Source organism: Amblyomma mixtum, chromosome 3 (genome assembly GCF_055824585.1).
Source record: "Amblyomma mixtum isolate Tamu chromosome 3, ASM5582458v1, whole genome shotgun sequence".
NCBI classification, from domain to species: domain Eukaryota; kingdom Metazoa; phylum Arthropoda; class Arachnida; order Ixodida; family Ixodidae; genus Amblyomma; species Amblyomma mixtum.
This window is the reverse complement of record NC_143014.1, coordinates 67,548,257-67,563,844: the sequence shown is the minus strand read 5'-3', so window position 1 is coordinate 67,563,844 and position 15,588 is coordinate 67,548,257. Positions and strand designations below refer to the sequence as shown.

At 43.2% G+C, this 15,588-nt stretch overlaps 1 protein-coding gene across 13 annotated transcripts in view; it reads left to right on the top strand.

Annotated features, from left to right (window-relative positions):
• LOC149350500 (mRNA (2'-O-methyladenosine-N(6)-)-methyltransferase-like) overlaps positions 1–15,588 on the top strand; it is a 106,727-nt gene that overhangs the window by 41,586 nt on the left and 49,553 nt on the right. For all 13 annotated transcript variants that reach the window (XR_016290373.1, XM_089579543.1, XM_089579539.1 and 10 more), the window contains 2 exons: positions 3,048–3,210; positions 8,292–8,467. Coding sequence is in view for 12 of the 13 variants with exons in the window: in XM_089579543.1 (XP_089435669.1) it covers positions 3,048–3,210; positions 8,292–8,467 (339 nt within the window). In the remaining variant the exon portion in view is untranslated. The remainder of the gene's footprint in view (positions 1–3,047; positions 3,211–8,291; positions 8,468–15,588) is intronic.

Genomic DNA, 15,588 nt, shown 5'->3' with positions numbered 1-15,588 from the left:
CGTGATGTTTAATCGAATCCATCAGTGCTTCACATGCTGTTAACTCTTTCGCTACCACGGAAAAATGCACGATTTGCAGTGTACTGAAAGAAAAATTTTTTTCACAAGAACTAATACACCCAGCACATATTGCAATGCATGAAATTGTAGCTTATTAATTACACTTCTGAATGAAACAAACAGAAGAGTTGTGTGTGCAAAAGTAAATGAACATTTATTTGTGAAATTTGCTAAAAACACAAAAAAAGTATATAGCAAAAACAAAAATTACCGCCTGCACTAAGCCCGAATTTGAATAGAGGAAAACTGGAATATACAAACTGTTGCACATGTTTATAGCTGTCAATATTCACAGTTTCAGCTATGAGAAAAATTTACTGCACTTTCCATGGCATGTCAAGTCAGGGGTCATGACTGTGGTGCCACCGTGAAGAGCAATCAGGGGTGAAAATGTGAAGCAGAGATAGACTGACAAGTGCTTCACATAAGGTTTTATCTTTGTTCCTCCCTTGTTCTCTGATAGCCGAGCTTGCAGTTTCTTCTTTTTTTCATTCTTTTCGGTTGGTGTTGAATGGATTCTATGGGAGGATTGGGGGCGTGGACTTCTTTTCCCTCATCATACCCGAAGATTTCTTGAATGAGCTGCTCCCTGAAAGCCAGCTGATAAAAGTTGTCATTTTAGGCAAGCTCTAAAACATCAGGATCGATGAAATAAGTTTTATCGATGTGGTTCAAAAGCCAGGACACTTTCCAAGTGTTGCCAATAGAAGCTGCCGCCACTGAATCATCCGGGTCAGTTACGTGCAAAAAAAAACAACGAAAAAAGCGAAAAACCAATTTTGAGAAATTATTTTTGATTGCAGAGGGCCAGAATAGATTATTCTGGTATTTCAGTAGAGATACAGTCGTGGCAGGTCAACAATTCCAATGTATATGATGATTCCAATGAACATCAGAATCTCCAACAGATTCACGTCTTCCCATGAGCCATCACGCCGAATTTGCTGAAAATCTTCATCCATGCATACTTATTAGTGTTTCCGCACACGGTCTTCATCATTTCCGCCGTGAAGAGCATAAAAAAAAAAGTCGAGAAGTCGAGCGAATCTCCGAGCGCCGCTCCGCAGCGATGTGCCGATATGGACACCTAGCGGTCGTCTTGGTTGAAAAACGCGACGCGACCTTGAGCATTTGGCAAACTGTCTTCGCCATATGTTGTCAAGACCCTGAAGCACAAAAATAAACCACTGTCATCAATTATAAACCGTATGCACCGCAGAAAACACACAGCGAACGAAAACAGAACGCCCATTGCAAGTACGTGCTGACGTTCCAGGCTCCCGAGGCGAAGTCTCGCTGTCGAAACCGAAATCCGACGTTTGTACATTGTTGCCCGACTAATAACTGCTGCTTTCGTCGCAAAAAAACGAAACCGAAACCGGCCGACCTGCTCAGTGTCAGCTTTCGCTTTCGAGGAGCGCGCGGCGACGCGGACGCCATTTTCTCCGGCTGACGCTGTTGCGGCCGTTCAAAGTTTTATTTTTCACGGCGCCCCCTCATGTCAAAACACTGAAACCAAGGCTGCAATCGAAAGAGCAGTTGTTGAGCGCGCTAACTAGATGGCGGAGCAAGTCCACAACGCTCAAAAATGAGCTGTTTTGCGCGGGCGATTTGAATCGATCATATGCGAACGATGGCCTATGGCGCGGTAGCGAAAGAGTTAAGCAGACAGCGGCGCCACTCTGGCACAGTTACAACACTCCACTAAAATGACCACCTGCAATTCGGTACTGTCCAACTGCCATTGTGTTGAGTGGTGCCTGGCATGCTCAGACCATGCTGGTGGCAACACGCTGTTGATGTTGAAGTACGAACAAAGGTGGGCAATGCTATCAATCCGATCTACGTGTTTGAACCCAAATAGGCGGTCATCTGGTGTTAATAGGCAAAGGAAAAAGGCTTTGTCTGTGCACAATGGGACAAAGCATATCATGGAGACATTTATTTTCACTGCATTCCACTCATTCATTATTGTGAGCTCTGCTGTCCTCCAAAACAGCCTTAGATTGTTGCTTCTCCCAAAAACAGGCTTCTTGCTTACCATCCAGAGCATTCAGGATTTTCTTCAATTTAAGATTGCTGATGTGCTGATATGGTATGATGCCCTGATTCGGCAATTTGAAATTCATAAAGTAATAATCATAGTTGTCATTATACATAAGGATTTGTGGCATTTGTATCCTGTAAACTGTTCTCTGATAAAAAAAAAAATTTAATGTTACATTTCTGTTGGCAGTGTTCTGCTGGCTGGCTGATGTGTGCAGTGTAATTTGATTTCTTGTCTCAGGTGCTAAGTTGACAGGGTAGAATGATGCCTAGTAGCATGGAACAGTGAGGAGCTTAGTCAGTAGGCTATTAACTTTTATTTTTAATATTATTTGTTTTTCTCCTTTTTTCTCTTTGGATGTTTACATACCTGGCATACTTTGAGGAGTTCTGAGACTCAGTTACGCTGTGGATAATGGATAAAGTGACGAGCACACATTAACTGTAACAAAGTCAAAGAAGCGCTCTCTTTCTATTTCGCTTCTCTCCCATTAAAAAGCAAATTCTGGCTGGTCAATTAAGGCACGTTAGTTGTACAGTTCTTTTGTATTTTACTTTTCTTTTGGAGAGCGATGCCAATACCGCAAGGAGGTTTGGTGTTGCACAAAAGCACAAAAACCACTGCACAGAGTCACCTTTGTTACGAGCCACAGAGTTCTATTTGAGTGCCTGTGAGCCTGCTGCTTTGACATGATGATCACTTATACCTGTCATGATTAGTGGTGCATCATTGTACACGGAGTACCCCATGTGCTTATCAAAATCTAAAACTTTAAAACGAGGAGTTGCAGTTAAGGTGCCAGGATAGGAATGCTGCAGGCTAATTAAGAAGTGGTATCTTTAGGATTTGGCCCTGTACGATAGCAGTCAGAATGAAGCTTCAGCAAGCTTTCTTATCTGTGTTTTATTTTTACTCTGCTGTTTGTTTGTTTTTTTAACAGGAACGGCTGGCTCATCTGAAGAAGCAGTGCCAGCCTCATCTAATCCAAGCAGCCCGCTCTTCAGTGGAAGGAATATGTGCCAAAATCTTTCACATGTCAGTTGACAACGTGAAGAAAATACGCGAAAAACATTGGTCCATTCTCAACCAACATGGCATTGAAGGTGTGTGCAGGGATTGCTGCAGTTTTGTAGTAATGGTGGGGTTGTGCGAATGCTATTTAGGTTTTGAATTTGGATATCTAGTAGTTGAATTCACAAATAATTTGAAATTCTAAGTAACATTCAGTGAGTTTCAAATCTCGGAGGCTATGATGCTTGCTTACTTGCACCAAATGAGACATTGCATATTTATTTGTTTCTTTTGAAAAAATGCTATCAGTGGTTCGGCATCTATCGGCAGCATCATATTTATTTTACACTTTGTGTGTCTTGAATGTTGACTTCGCAGTTTACGCACCTAAGAATCATATATAGCCCCGAAAAAAAAAAAAAGAAAAAAAGCTGAGTAGCAAGCTTTGGGTTGCCTAGAGCGTCACAGAAATTGACAGTTTAGAATTGTGGTTTGCTTTATCTGCTGGTTTAGGGTTTACTTGAATATCTTGGGCTTTAAAATTGTATCATTACTTGTCATTTCCTGTGTCTTTGGAAGGGTTGATTAAAAAAACACTAGGATCTTGCAAGCAAAGGAAAAAAATTACTGTATTCAGTGGGAGGCACCCTGACTGCCAAGATAAATTTGTATTAAAAATTTTGTGATAGCTAAAATTTTTTATTTCAGAATTTCGAGTTAAACCAATTTTAAGTTGTTCGTGTTTAATTGTCTAGGCAGAGTGAGGCAAAGGCAGTGCTTGAATTCCCTCTGTGCTCCTGTTTCAAAGATTGTGCGTGTGCAGATGTGCATATGGGCATTTGTGTTGGCCTGTGTTGCTAATAGTATACAATATATAGTAGCCTCCCTATCATGATTACAGTCTATCCTGGATATATCGAACTCGAAGGGGGTTGTGAAAAAGTTCAATACAGTCAAATGTTGATGTAACGAACATAGATATTGCGAATTATTGGCTGTATCGAACTGTTCCTTCGTATTTTTAACACATGCAATAAAATTCTTGCTGTATATATCAAACGTGGTTTGTGCCATATAATGGATACTTATAATGAACTGCCGAGCACCAAGCTGTGCCCTCTCGGGTGACAGGCGACAGGCTTTGCCTCACTACACGAGTGGCTGGTCGTGCTGCGGCAAGTGTTCATGCCACAATTAATGCTCCATCTTGCACTGCCAGCAGTGCTATGGAAGATATACCGTATAAACGCATGTAAGGGCCGCACTTTTTTTTCTAGATTCTAGGGCCAGTTTTTCAGGGTTTGGCCTATACACGTGATGTTCAAAATTTCTTTTTTAAAGCAAAACACACCAATCAGGCAATTTGCAGCATTTATTCTGCGTTCAATCGTCACTCGCGGAGTATTTCAACTCTGAGCTGGTGCTGTGCTCTGGTGCGCACTCATCCCAAAAGAAGCCATGCAGCATGTCCGCTGTCAATGCGTGGCTGTTGTTCAGCACTTTCATTGCACAGCAGAGCAGCTCTTCTTCCAGTTCGGGAAACTTGCACGACTTTCCTCGGAAAAAGCGCTTTTTGCAGCTTGTGTTTCTCAATGCATCCTTTTGGTTGCACCATCATCAGACGCACTCCTTGGCCACATTGAATTTCCTGCCCGCCGCATGCTTGCCGTGTTCGAGAGATAACTCCCAGCCGTGTAGCTATTAAGGTGCTTGCCCATTGTGCTAAAACTGCTGCGCTCAGCAGCAGCACGTGAAAGCCACAATCACTACAACTACGGCAAACACGCCACAAAAGCAACAAAAGGCTGGAGCTGGCGATACTGATGCTGATGAGGATAGCGGGAGGTCGCGGCGGAGGAAAAAATCGACGATGATGATGACTATGAACTTGGGTGCCATCCATGGATAGCACTTGGAAACTTCTGTGCGCGTGCATGGCCTCCGAGATCACCTGCTGGCCTTGGTAATCTCGGAGGCTATGGCGTGTGCATGTCCTCCGCGATTATACGCCCCATTGCTCGCCGCCGGAGCTGATCGCAGAGGCCACGGCACGTGAATTGAGAAGGCTATTCCCTCCTGTGTCATGGAAAGTTCGGGTGCGGCCCTTACACGGATTTATTTTTTATTTTTTAAACATTTCCTTCAGGAAAACGGGGTGTGGCCCATACACGGGTGCAGCCCTTACACGTGTTTATGCGGTAGTGGTGTGAACATATGGTAGCCAGGCGGTGAGCACCCTTTTACGTATCTCGCACCTGTCAACAGCGCCCCGTAAGCAGCAGCGGGGATGGTCATAGCCTTGCAGTAACAATCCTGCACTCATGTCGGTTGTCACAGAGATTGTGAAAAGGTGGGACAGCTCTCGCTCTGACTTACGATTTTTATGGGACATGGCTGTGATGCGCTAAAACTTTGGAAGAGGTCTCTCCCCGTTACCATCCTTTCACTGGCTAAATTTTATATTACAGATTTTGACTATAACAAACTCTTTTATGATTTCTTACATCTTTGCTGTATTGAGGCTTTACTGTATATCAGTAATTTGATATATGAAAAATGGCAGTAGGTAAGCGTATGTGTAAACTAGTAGAAAAACGCTGCACCCACACTAGTGATGTATTTTTTCTAGCGACGTGGTGGCAGTGCGTAGGTTGCAACGCATTGCTAGAACTAGCCTGCTTGTATCGAAACCACTGTGGATGGTGCTTGGAAGTAGCCACCTCCTATGATATGAGGTGTAATTTCATTACCGGTACACTATAAATAAGATAATCACTTATTAATGTTAAGGTACAGTTGGTTTCCGCTATGCCTTCTCTAGTGAAGTGAGCAAAGCACACCATGCAAGGGCTTTCATCAGTTAGGTTGGCTTCACCGCATGACAAGTTGTCCACCGAAAGCTGCCTTTTCCGCATGACAGCAGTGTTGCGTGCAAAATGAGTACAGGAGACCAAAGGTTATCTTCGTGCGCCCATGTTCACCTTGTCACGTGGTCTTACAGCACTAGCGCAACCAGCAGGTGCCGAAGGCCATGCAGCCAGCCCGTTTACATGCGTGAAAAGTGATTGCAGGAACGCTGTTAAGGGGGGAAGAGGGTCTTAAAAATACATTTTTGCTTATGAAGTCACAACTATGAAATCTTTGGGAAACATGCATTTTTGCGTGCCGATTCCAAATATGCAATTGAATTTTATGTACAACAAGTCCTTGTGCACTTATACAATCTGTTGGGTAACTTTTGCTGAGAATTTGAAAGAAGTAATACTGCAGAGAACGTGTTAATGTGCATGCCATTGGTTTCTCTTGACATCAGGCTATGCAATAAGGGTAAAATTATCAACCTGTCTGTTATAGAAAGGGAGTTATAGGATATTGAAATCATCAGTTTCTTCCCATTTGTGAAGTGGCAAATTCAAAACCCTGTAACTCAACTTCTATGATAGGCAAGATAATAATTTTGCCTTTATTGATGCAGTTTGATGTGAAGACAAGCCAATGGCATGTGCCCTTGCGAGTTTCCTGCAGCAAAATTTATTGAAAGCTCTCAGCAAAAAGTTACATAACATATTATATAAGTGCACAAGGACTTGTTTTACTTAAAATTTAGAATCAGCACGCAAAAATACATGTTTCTAGAAGATTCCATTATTGTGACTTCATTAACAAAAATTTTTTTTCAAAGACCAGCTTCCCTCTTAATAGAAGCACCATTTGCAGGACCGCGGCACTGTTTTATATATTGCATGTTTGATGAATGGGAGTTCAATAAACACAAAGAGTAATGCTATACTTTTCCATGGGATCTTAAATGGGGTGTTCTGACTGTTCACTATAAACAGTAATTCAATACATCTGGGTTCGATATATCCAGCATCGACTGTATCACATAAAAAGGACAAGCATGAAAGGACACTGTATAGTGGAATTGTGATAGTTGAAACTCTCTTTGTCACACTGGCAGATAATTGAAACTGGCACTGAGCAGCCATCAGTATCATATGTATTCGAATGGGTAAATTCCCCATTTAATTTTAGCCCTTTAAGGTGTGAAACAAGACTTCCACTGGTGCAGGCTGTTGCTTGTGAATATTTCATGGCAGAAAGCTGCTTTCGCACTTTTCTAGCTGACGTGTAATGATGCTGTATGTGCTGGTGAGCCACAGTGTGCGACTGCCAGAAACCACAATGTGTCAACTGTGCAGACCCTTTTTTTTATGGGAGTTCCGCAGCAGTGGTGCTCTCCTAGACACTTGTTGTGTGCTTGGTGTGGGGCTGCCCAGCTGTGCTAGTGTGTGCTTAGAAAGCCTCTGCACACAAGATCGCCTTTTTTTTTTTTTGTAACCCAGTGTCTTCTCTATCGAAGTTTCTATGTTGGCTGAAGTCCAAGTTGATGCCTTGCTGACGGGACACTTCAGATGCTTGCGAGACCTCTTGACAATCAAGTCTGCCGTAGGCGGTATTGATAATATTGTTGCGCAAGAAGTACCAGGCTGCCATTTTCGTGATGCCGATGACGGTAGGGTGTTGCTGGTGTAGTTTCATTTCCATACTTTATTCTGATGAGCATGTCATTTTTATGCGATTTTTTCCAGAAAAAAGTTGCACTTTAGAATCAAGTGAATACGGTACTGTCTAAGCATATGGTTGGAATTAATCTGGAACCCTCCACTATGGCATGGCTCGTAGCACAGGTGTAGGTGTGGTACGTAGAGGTGCATTAATTTCACATTTGCTCATGCCATTTTTTTCTGCATTTCCTCTGCAAGATTCTGCATTAGCATGGGCTTGACCGCAGCTACACATCTGCACTAAGTGACTGATTGGTTTATTATTTTTGTCCACTTTTTCGAGTAAATGCTAACTGAACACCACCGAACCAGTGTGCTTGTGTTGTGGTATCCGTGGTGGGGTTTTCCTTGTTTGTACTCTAGAATTAGCTATGTCTAGCCGACTAGCCCAAATCATTACCAGTGGTTGCTGTAATTGAGTGTTGTGTAGTTTGACCGTGTTGGTTGCTTACTGCATTCTTTATGTTTTACAAGCAGTATAAGTGTGCTACTTGTTGTTTAGAAAAAAAAAAAAGCTAAGTTGATTAATATGTTAGGGTGCTACCATTTCAGCAGTAAAAAGTGTTTGAAGGAGCTTTAAAATGTTGCATTTGTGTCCCGTGCAGAGATCACCAGCCCATTGCATGTGGCAAACCCAAAGAAAGTGTTTTGCTACCCGGTTCAATTCGCCATCTCCTCACCCCGGTTACCAGCTGTGGATGTGCTCACAGACAAAGACAGCACTCTGCTGCGCTACAAGGGGGAAGTTGTGCGCATCAACACACTTTACTTTCAGAAGCTGGTGAGCCGGCAGTGTTTTAGCCATGCTCGGTGCTGTCTTTCTGTTTTTCGTCCGTTTCACTATCTTGACTATTATGAAATGGGTAAAAAGTAGCGACGACTAACTTTTTATTTTTGGTCACATTTCAAGACATGCTTGCGGAGACATGCAGTACGCCTTCGTGAGGCTTTTACATCATTGCTCACTGTTACGGCACTGTTACACAGCATGCATAGTTCACGTCGTTCATGTAAGTGTGCCTCGAAATGGCAGCATGGCACATCCCTTTAGTCCACCGCTATGAGACTCAACAGGTTACACCAACATACACCATCTTATATTAAATCGTTCATACAACTGGATTTTTTTCATGACTAAGCAGTCACAGTTTAGTGGAACAACTTTAAGATTCATTGATAGAATTGACACTGACAGTAAGCAGGGAGATTTTTCAATGTCATGACTCAATATGCCATGCAGCACTGATCCTTTCAGATGTGAACAGTGGACAGCGTACACACTTCTGAAAGCTGTTTGTTCAGTACAGGGGTGGAAGTGCTGCGCCAATTGCACCATGCTGTGCCAATTTGATCTCCTGTGCCAAGCTGCGCCTAAACGGCAATTTATGCCCATTGCAAGTATGCAGAGCCAAATTTAGCCGAGTGTTATTGTCGGCTGAGCAACACTAGGCGCTCGCTACGAAACTGACGCAACCGCATTCGCATCGGCAGTTGGGTTCGATCGTGGTGTGGTCCCTGTGGTCGGCGCGGCTGTCACGAAAGGCTTGTACTGTACAAGCACGAGTAAAAGTACTTTGAACTATTATCTGGTTATATAACTTGAGCGCGGCCAGTATTGTGAACTGCCCTCACATAGCAAGCTGTATTTATTGTGCGGACAACGGGATACCAGGTTCACTTGTGTAGTTTGTGCACTTTTTTCAGTAATTTAGGGCTCCAAAAAGAGATGTGGAGATTTCATGAACACGTCCTAAAAAATCTCCATCAAGGTCATACGCACATATATGCCCTACATTGTCGTGCATACGTCAACCCCCACTCGCACCCCTCGCTGGTCAAAAAAAAAAAATTCCATATACAGGTCAACGCAACCCCCGCCCCGCGGGATGGTATGACGTCGCGTGTGCAGCTCAACGCGCAACGATACAATCGCAGAGCCAGGAGCCAGTGGAGAAACAGCACTAAAACAGTGTTCTCACGATAGGCGCCGCTGACTAGCGGCAAACCGAACCGCCAGCGGTTCGTTTGTTTAGGATTCCGGACATCTTGTCCTGTAAAGCAACTGCCAGCGCTAGTGGGCTGGGTTAACGGCTTGCGAATATAATTTTCTTTCAGTGAAGAAGTGCTCTGGGTTTGTTTAATACAATTAAAACTGTCCACATTAGGTATGTTGTTGTTTTCTTTTTTTTTCTGAACTGAAATTAATAACAACTAATGTACTGCAACTACTGTTTGTAGTACCTGCCACATGCCTATTTTTTTCATGAACCTTAGCAAATATCTTCAGAACAATTGCAGTCCTTTTAATTAATTCTGGCCTGTGGGATCCGTGATCAGTATTTATGCAGTTTTTGGACTAGCTGCAAATAAATTGCTCTCAGTCGCATTTATGTGTCGCCAGCCTACTGCAAAAGTGCTCCGAAATAGCTTACAAATTGCTCCAAACCTGCTCTAAAATTGGACTTTTTCTGCTCCTAAGCTGCTCCTAAATAAGACTTTTGCTGCTCCTAAGCTGCTCCTAAATAAGAGTTTTGCTGCTCCTGTGGCTGCTCCAAAAAGCTGGAGCCTGCTTCCGCCCCTGTCAGTATCATCACCTGGTTAGAGCAGTTAATTGGTTTAGTAGGTTTATCACCTGCATGTTGGACACTGACACGAAACTGGGCATAGGCATCACAAAAAAGCATGTTCTACTGCCGTGATGATTTAGCGGGCAGTTTCATCTCCCATCAACACGCAGACCACGTGGTGCCCCACTCTCTCGCTCAGCCTAACACTACAACTCGACGATATTACAGTGAAACCTTGTTATAGCAAATTGGTAAAAACTTGTAAAATAGTTCGATATAGCCAAATTTTGTAATTAAAATTTTCCTAAAAACCTGAGCTGGAGAAGTGAAATTTAGCCAGCAAAAGATTGGCAGCTGGGAGGGACCTTTTCCGTAGTTCTATGGCACGGTTTTGAAGCTGCTCACGATGATTGTATGGGCTGCTGCGGCTGCTGCTGCAAAAAAAAAAAGAGCGGCAAACACCAGTTAGGTTGGCTTCCCCACACGGCACTGAAGCACGTGGCGGCGACTGATCAAACGCCAGCTATAGTGGGCTCCTTGCATCACAGCAGTGTCGCATAAAAAAAATCGGATGCCAGGACAAAAGCTAACGCCATTCTCACCACCTCTGCTCCGTGACAGTTGACGTGAGCAGAGGATGGCTGCTGGAAAGCTACAACAACTGAGCTTGTCACTGGTTCCAGGGCACCAGCTCTTCTTGCCGCTATATCTTTTGTGGTGCTGTTGGCAAATGTGAGAAAAGCGTGAACTTTGGAGCAAACGCTTGCCGCGCCACCACCAGTCACCCGTGTGGGCATAGCTTGGTGCTCAGCAGTCCGATATATCCATTGTATGGCAAACCACGTTCGATATATAAAGTAAGAAATGCATGTGTTTGTTAAAAATAGTTAGGAACAGTATCCATTTTGTGGCAAACCGCATTCGATATATAAAGTAAGGAATGCATGTGTTTGTTTAAAATAGTTAAGAAAAGTTCAATAGAGCCAATATTTCGTAATATCAATGTTCGTAATTAGTGTTCGTAGGTTTGAATGTATGTCAGCTAGCTCTTACAGGTAAACTTCACCTGTATTTTTGTCTGCCAGCTATCCCATTTATTTTGCACTAATTGTTTAATGATGGTAGCACTTTCTCTCAATGCTACCATGTTCATTAATATCTGGTGAATAAACTGTTCATGCTGACAAAAACGCCGAGATGGACTCTAAGTGGCTTTTGACTATACAGGATTACCACATTAAATCACTCAAAAAAGTCAGCAAACATTCAAGAAATAAAAACCTAAAAGTCCAACACCTAGCTACTGTATTTGCTGGCAAAGGTTACACAGATCTTGAGTGACTTATACTGCTCATTATGGTCTTATCCGTATTGCAGCATTAGCATTTTATGTTTAAAGAAATAGCAGCTATTGGTAGAATAATGTCACTTACAGAGGCTATGAACCACCTCTTGCCAAAACAACTTTTCTCTCCTTTGTGATGATTTCCTCTCTTAGCATTGCTTGTGTCCTGGAAACAACAGGGGCATGCCCAATGTGGCACGTACAGTGCTCCCGGAGGTTGGCTTGTAATGCTGTAACTTCTTTTTGCTTTAATTTCTCACAAAGTTCTCCTGAATGCATTTTCTTCTCATGATAAGAAGCTAACCAGTGGTAGTGCTTTGTTGTCATAGTGCAATGAATGGCTGGCTGAAGCATCAAAACATGGCAATAGTGAAAGGAACACAGGAAAGCACCAACAGGAGCTAATCTAAGTTCTACTTTTCCCTTTGAAGTGAGGAGCTGTGGGAATATAATGCACAGCCTGGTAGTAACCCTGGCAGCCTGGGAACTTTTGACAAGGATGGCGCCTGTGGTTAAGATCCTCTTGGTTAAAATCTTGATCGCAGTGGTTGGAAGTTTCATGTTTTATTTTATTGCGTTTTTCTAGGCTAAGGTGAACCGCGGGTCCTGAAATGAACATTTTTTTTACTGTATTTACACGATTGTAAGTCGACTTATTCTTTGAATTTGAAAATCCAAAGGGGGGGGGGGGGTCGACTTACAATTGAAACCAAAGCATGGCACCGTAAATAAAGGTGAGACAAATGAGATATCAGGGGTGCTACAGCATGGTTGCATTTTTGCTGCGCAGCTCTATCATATCCCTCTTGGTGCTGGCCTTGAGCAGCTGCTATGTCAAAGCACAGAACCGGCACCCCCTCCCCGCACGCGGCAGCTGATGGCAGCTGTCAATAAGCAGCAAACCAGCAGTAGCAGCACCCCCCCCCCCCCCCCCCCCCCCCCCCCCCCCCCCCCCCCCCCCCACATGTGGCTGCAGATTGTGGCTGTTGATAAACAGAGGTGGCCCAATAACGCTGTCCCGTTCTAATTTTAAAGGGGAAGCTTAAGTGTCCTCCGGCTTTTTTTTTTTTTTTTACTTCCAACTGTGCAGTCAGCGCTCAAGGGAGTGTCAATAGTTGATGGAAGGGCCACTGTTAAAATTATGGTGGCACCGCCACTCGGAACGGCAGCAGTGCCAGGGAGCATTGGTAGCTGACGGAAGAGCCGGCACCGCTCACACGAAGTCTCTCTTTGGCTCTGTCGCATTCAACAACTGCCGGCCACATTTTACTAGTTGTTAATGTAGTGCATGGTCAATCGTCGTTTGTGCTCCGGGTCTGTTAAGCGTCCAGCATTTGTTCATGCTACATTCAAGCTGGCTGTCGTTTTCTACGCCGAAGAAACGAATCACTGTGCACTGGGCCGCAAGTTCGTCGTTCACAATGAGTGATACAGGTGTGGCAGCTGCAGCGAGGCAAAATTTTCAGTTGTTCCACGCGATTTCCTGGTGTGGCTGATTGCTAAGTGCGGGATTTCGCTGAACGACGACATTAGAACGACGTGCTGTGAGTCTGCAGCAGCGATCACGATGCCAGCACTAGTGAGGGCAATGGCACAAGTGTGGATGAGTAGTTTAGTGACTAATACATTTTCGTTTTGGAGTGTGCGCACAGGCACACCCATGCGCGGCAGCTGATAGCAGCTTAGGATAAGGGGCGGTGGCCAGATAATGCTACTGTGTTCTATTAAGGTTAAGCTTAAGCGACCTCCAAGTTTCTTTTTGTTTTTGTTTTTCTTTGCTGGCATACAATATTGGGGGTCAACTTACAGTCATTTACTGTAAATATGGTATTAAAGATATCATAATGAAATTATGTGTGTATATGTGTTTCTTTGTCCTGTTTTCAAAAATATTTAGTTTCAGTATATCCCAATTAGTTCCCATATTGTAGGAAAATAACAAGCCTAATTAGATAAATTCTTATGGGTTGTTAAGACTTTCTTTCCATTAAAATGGGGCTTAGCCAAAGAGCTGCCATCTGGAGCTATGCTAATTATATTGTTGTTGAAGTACATCATCATATAAATATGTTAAATATTGTCCAAGCACCATAATTATGAAGTATAGTTAGGTGACATTATGGTTCACAGAATTTGAAATGTTTGACTCAGCCAAACAAAAACAGCATAGCTCCACAGCTTAGTTCTTTCTGAATTCAACGGTATAAGAGTAATTGAAATTGCACCATAAAAACATAAAAACTTCTGTAAGGCTAGTCATGGTAGCAAAAAAGGCGATGCTGAGGAAATTACATTTGAAGTGCACGTGCGATCCATTCATAGGTCGTTCTAGAGGCTTCAAAAAACAGCAGAATGCGGACGTTCTAAAAATATTTCACATACTGAGTAGAAGGGTAGTGTGGACGGGGCCCAGCTTTCAAACAAAACCAGGATGGTGGCCATCAGGGACACATCCTTGGGAAGCGATGAGTGCAAAGTCCTGTGGCATTTCGCTCTGAAATTGCCATTTCAGGGGCTTTGTAGATGCGAAATATATAGATATTTAATAGTTGGGGGTTAAATTTAGACCTTGAAATTTTTTAGGCAGGAACTTTTATAGTTTCATCATCATCAGCCTGACTACGCCCACTGCAGGGCAAAGGCCTCTTCCATGTCTCTTCAATTAACCCTGTCCTTCGCCAGATGCAGCCACCGTTTTCCAGCAAATTTCTTAATCTCATCCGCCCACCTAACTTTCTGCCACCCCCTGCTACGCTTGCCTTCTCTTAGAATCCACTCCGTTACCCTTAAGGATCAGCGGTTATCTTGCCTTCGCATTACATGCCCTGCCTAAGCCCACTTCTTCCTCTTGATCTCAACTAGGATATCATTAACGCGCATTCGGTCCCTTACCCACTCCGCTCTCTTCCGATCTCTTAACGTTACACCTATCATTTTTCTTTCCATAGCTCGCTGCGTTGTCCTTAACTTAAGCTGAACCCTCTTTGTTAGCCTCCACATTTCTGCCCCATAGGTGAGTACCGGTAAGATACAGCTGTTGTATACTTTTCTCTTGAGGGATATTGGTAAACTGCCATTCATCATCTGAGATAACCTGCCATATGCGCTCCACCCCATTCTTATTCTTCTAGTTATTTCCCTCTCATGATCCAAATCAGCGGTCACTGCCTGCCCTAAGTAGACATATTCTCTTACTACTTCCGGCACCTGGCTACCAATTGCGAACTGCTGTTCCCTTGCTAGGAACAGCATGTTAATTTTTAGCCCCACAGTTCTGCTCTGCCTTTTTTTTAATCATTTCAAGAGACGCGTCCCCCTTAAACTGCCTTGAAATTCATGTTGCACTCATTCCATGGTGCATTTTTTGTGGGATTTTATGCACACACGGAGAAAACGTGCATCAGTCAGTGAGTTCCCTTTATCTTCTGATGTGCTGGCGAGACGTTGCAGCCTAAAAGAAATAAGCCTTCATTGTTTAATCTTCATGGAGCATTCATTAGAGAACGCTTATTTGCTATACATGCCTGAAAGTTATTTGGACATCATGAAGGGAAGACTTACTTGTGATCTGGAAAAAAAAAAAATGTGTGGCCTTGGCCTGTGAGTCTACATTTGCTTAACAGGGCTTGTGTAACCTTTTTACTGTCCCTTTATACTTATAGTATTTTGTTCTCTTATGAAGTGGATCTCCACATATACATTTTCTTGCAAATTATTATTTTGGTTATTATTTAATGGAATGTAGTAAATTTCCTCCATAATAATTGATCTTAGTCACAGGACTAGTAGTACTGCTGGGCGCTGGTCTTCTCTGGTCTTAGACCTCCGTATGCCTTTGGTAATGACAGCCAGCACATCTGCTGAAGCACGGAGCTTTCTCTATTATCAAAGGAAAATGTCCGTGAAGAGCATGCTGGTCTTTCCAGTGTGCTACTGTCGGACTTGGCATTTGTGAGTGTTATTTTATCCTGTGGGTGTTCTTTCTTCATT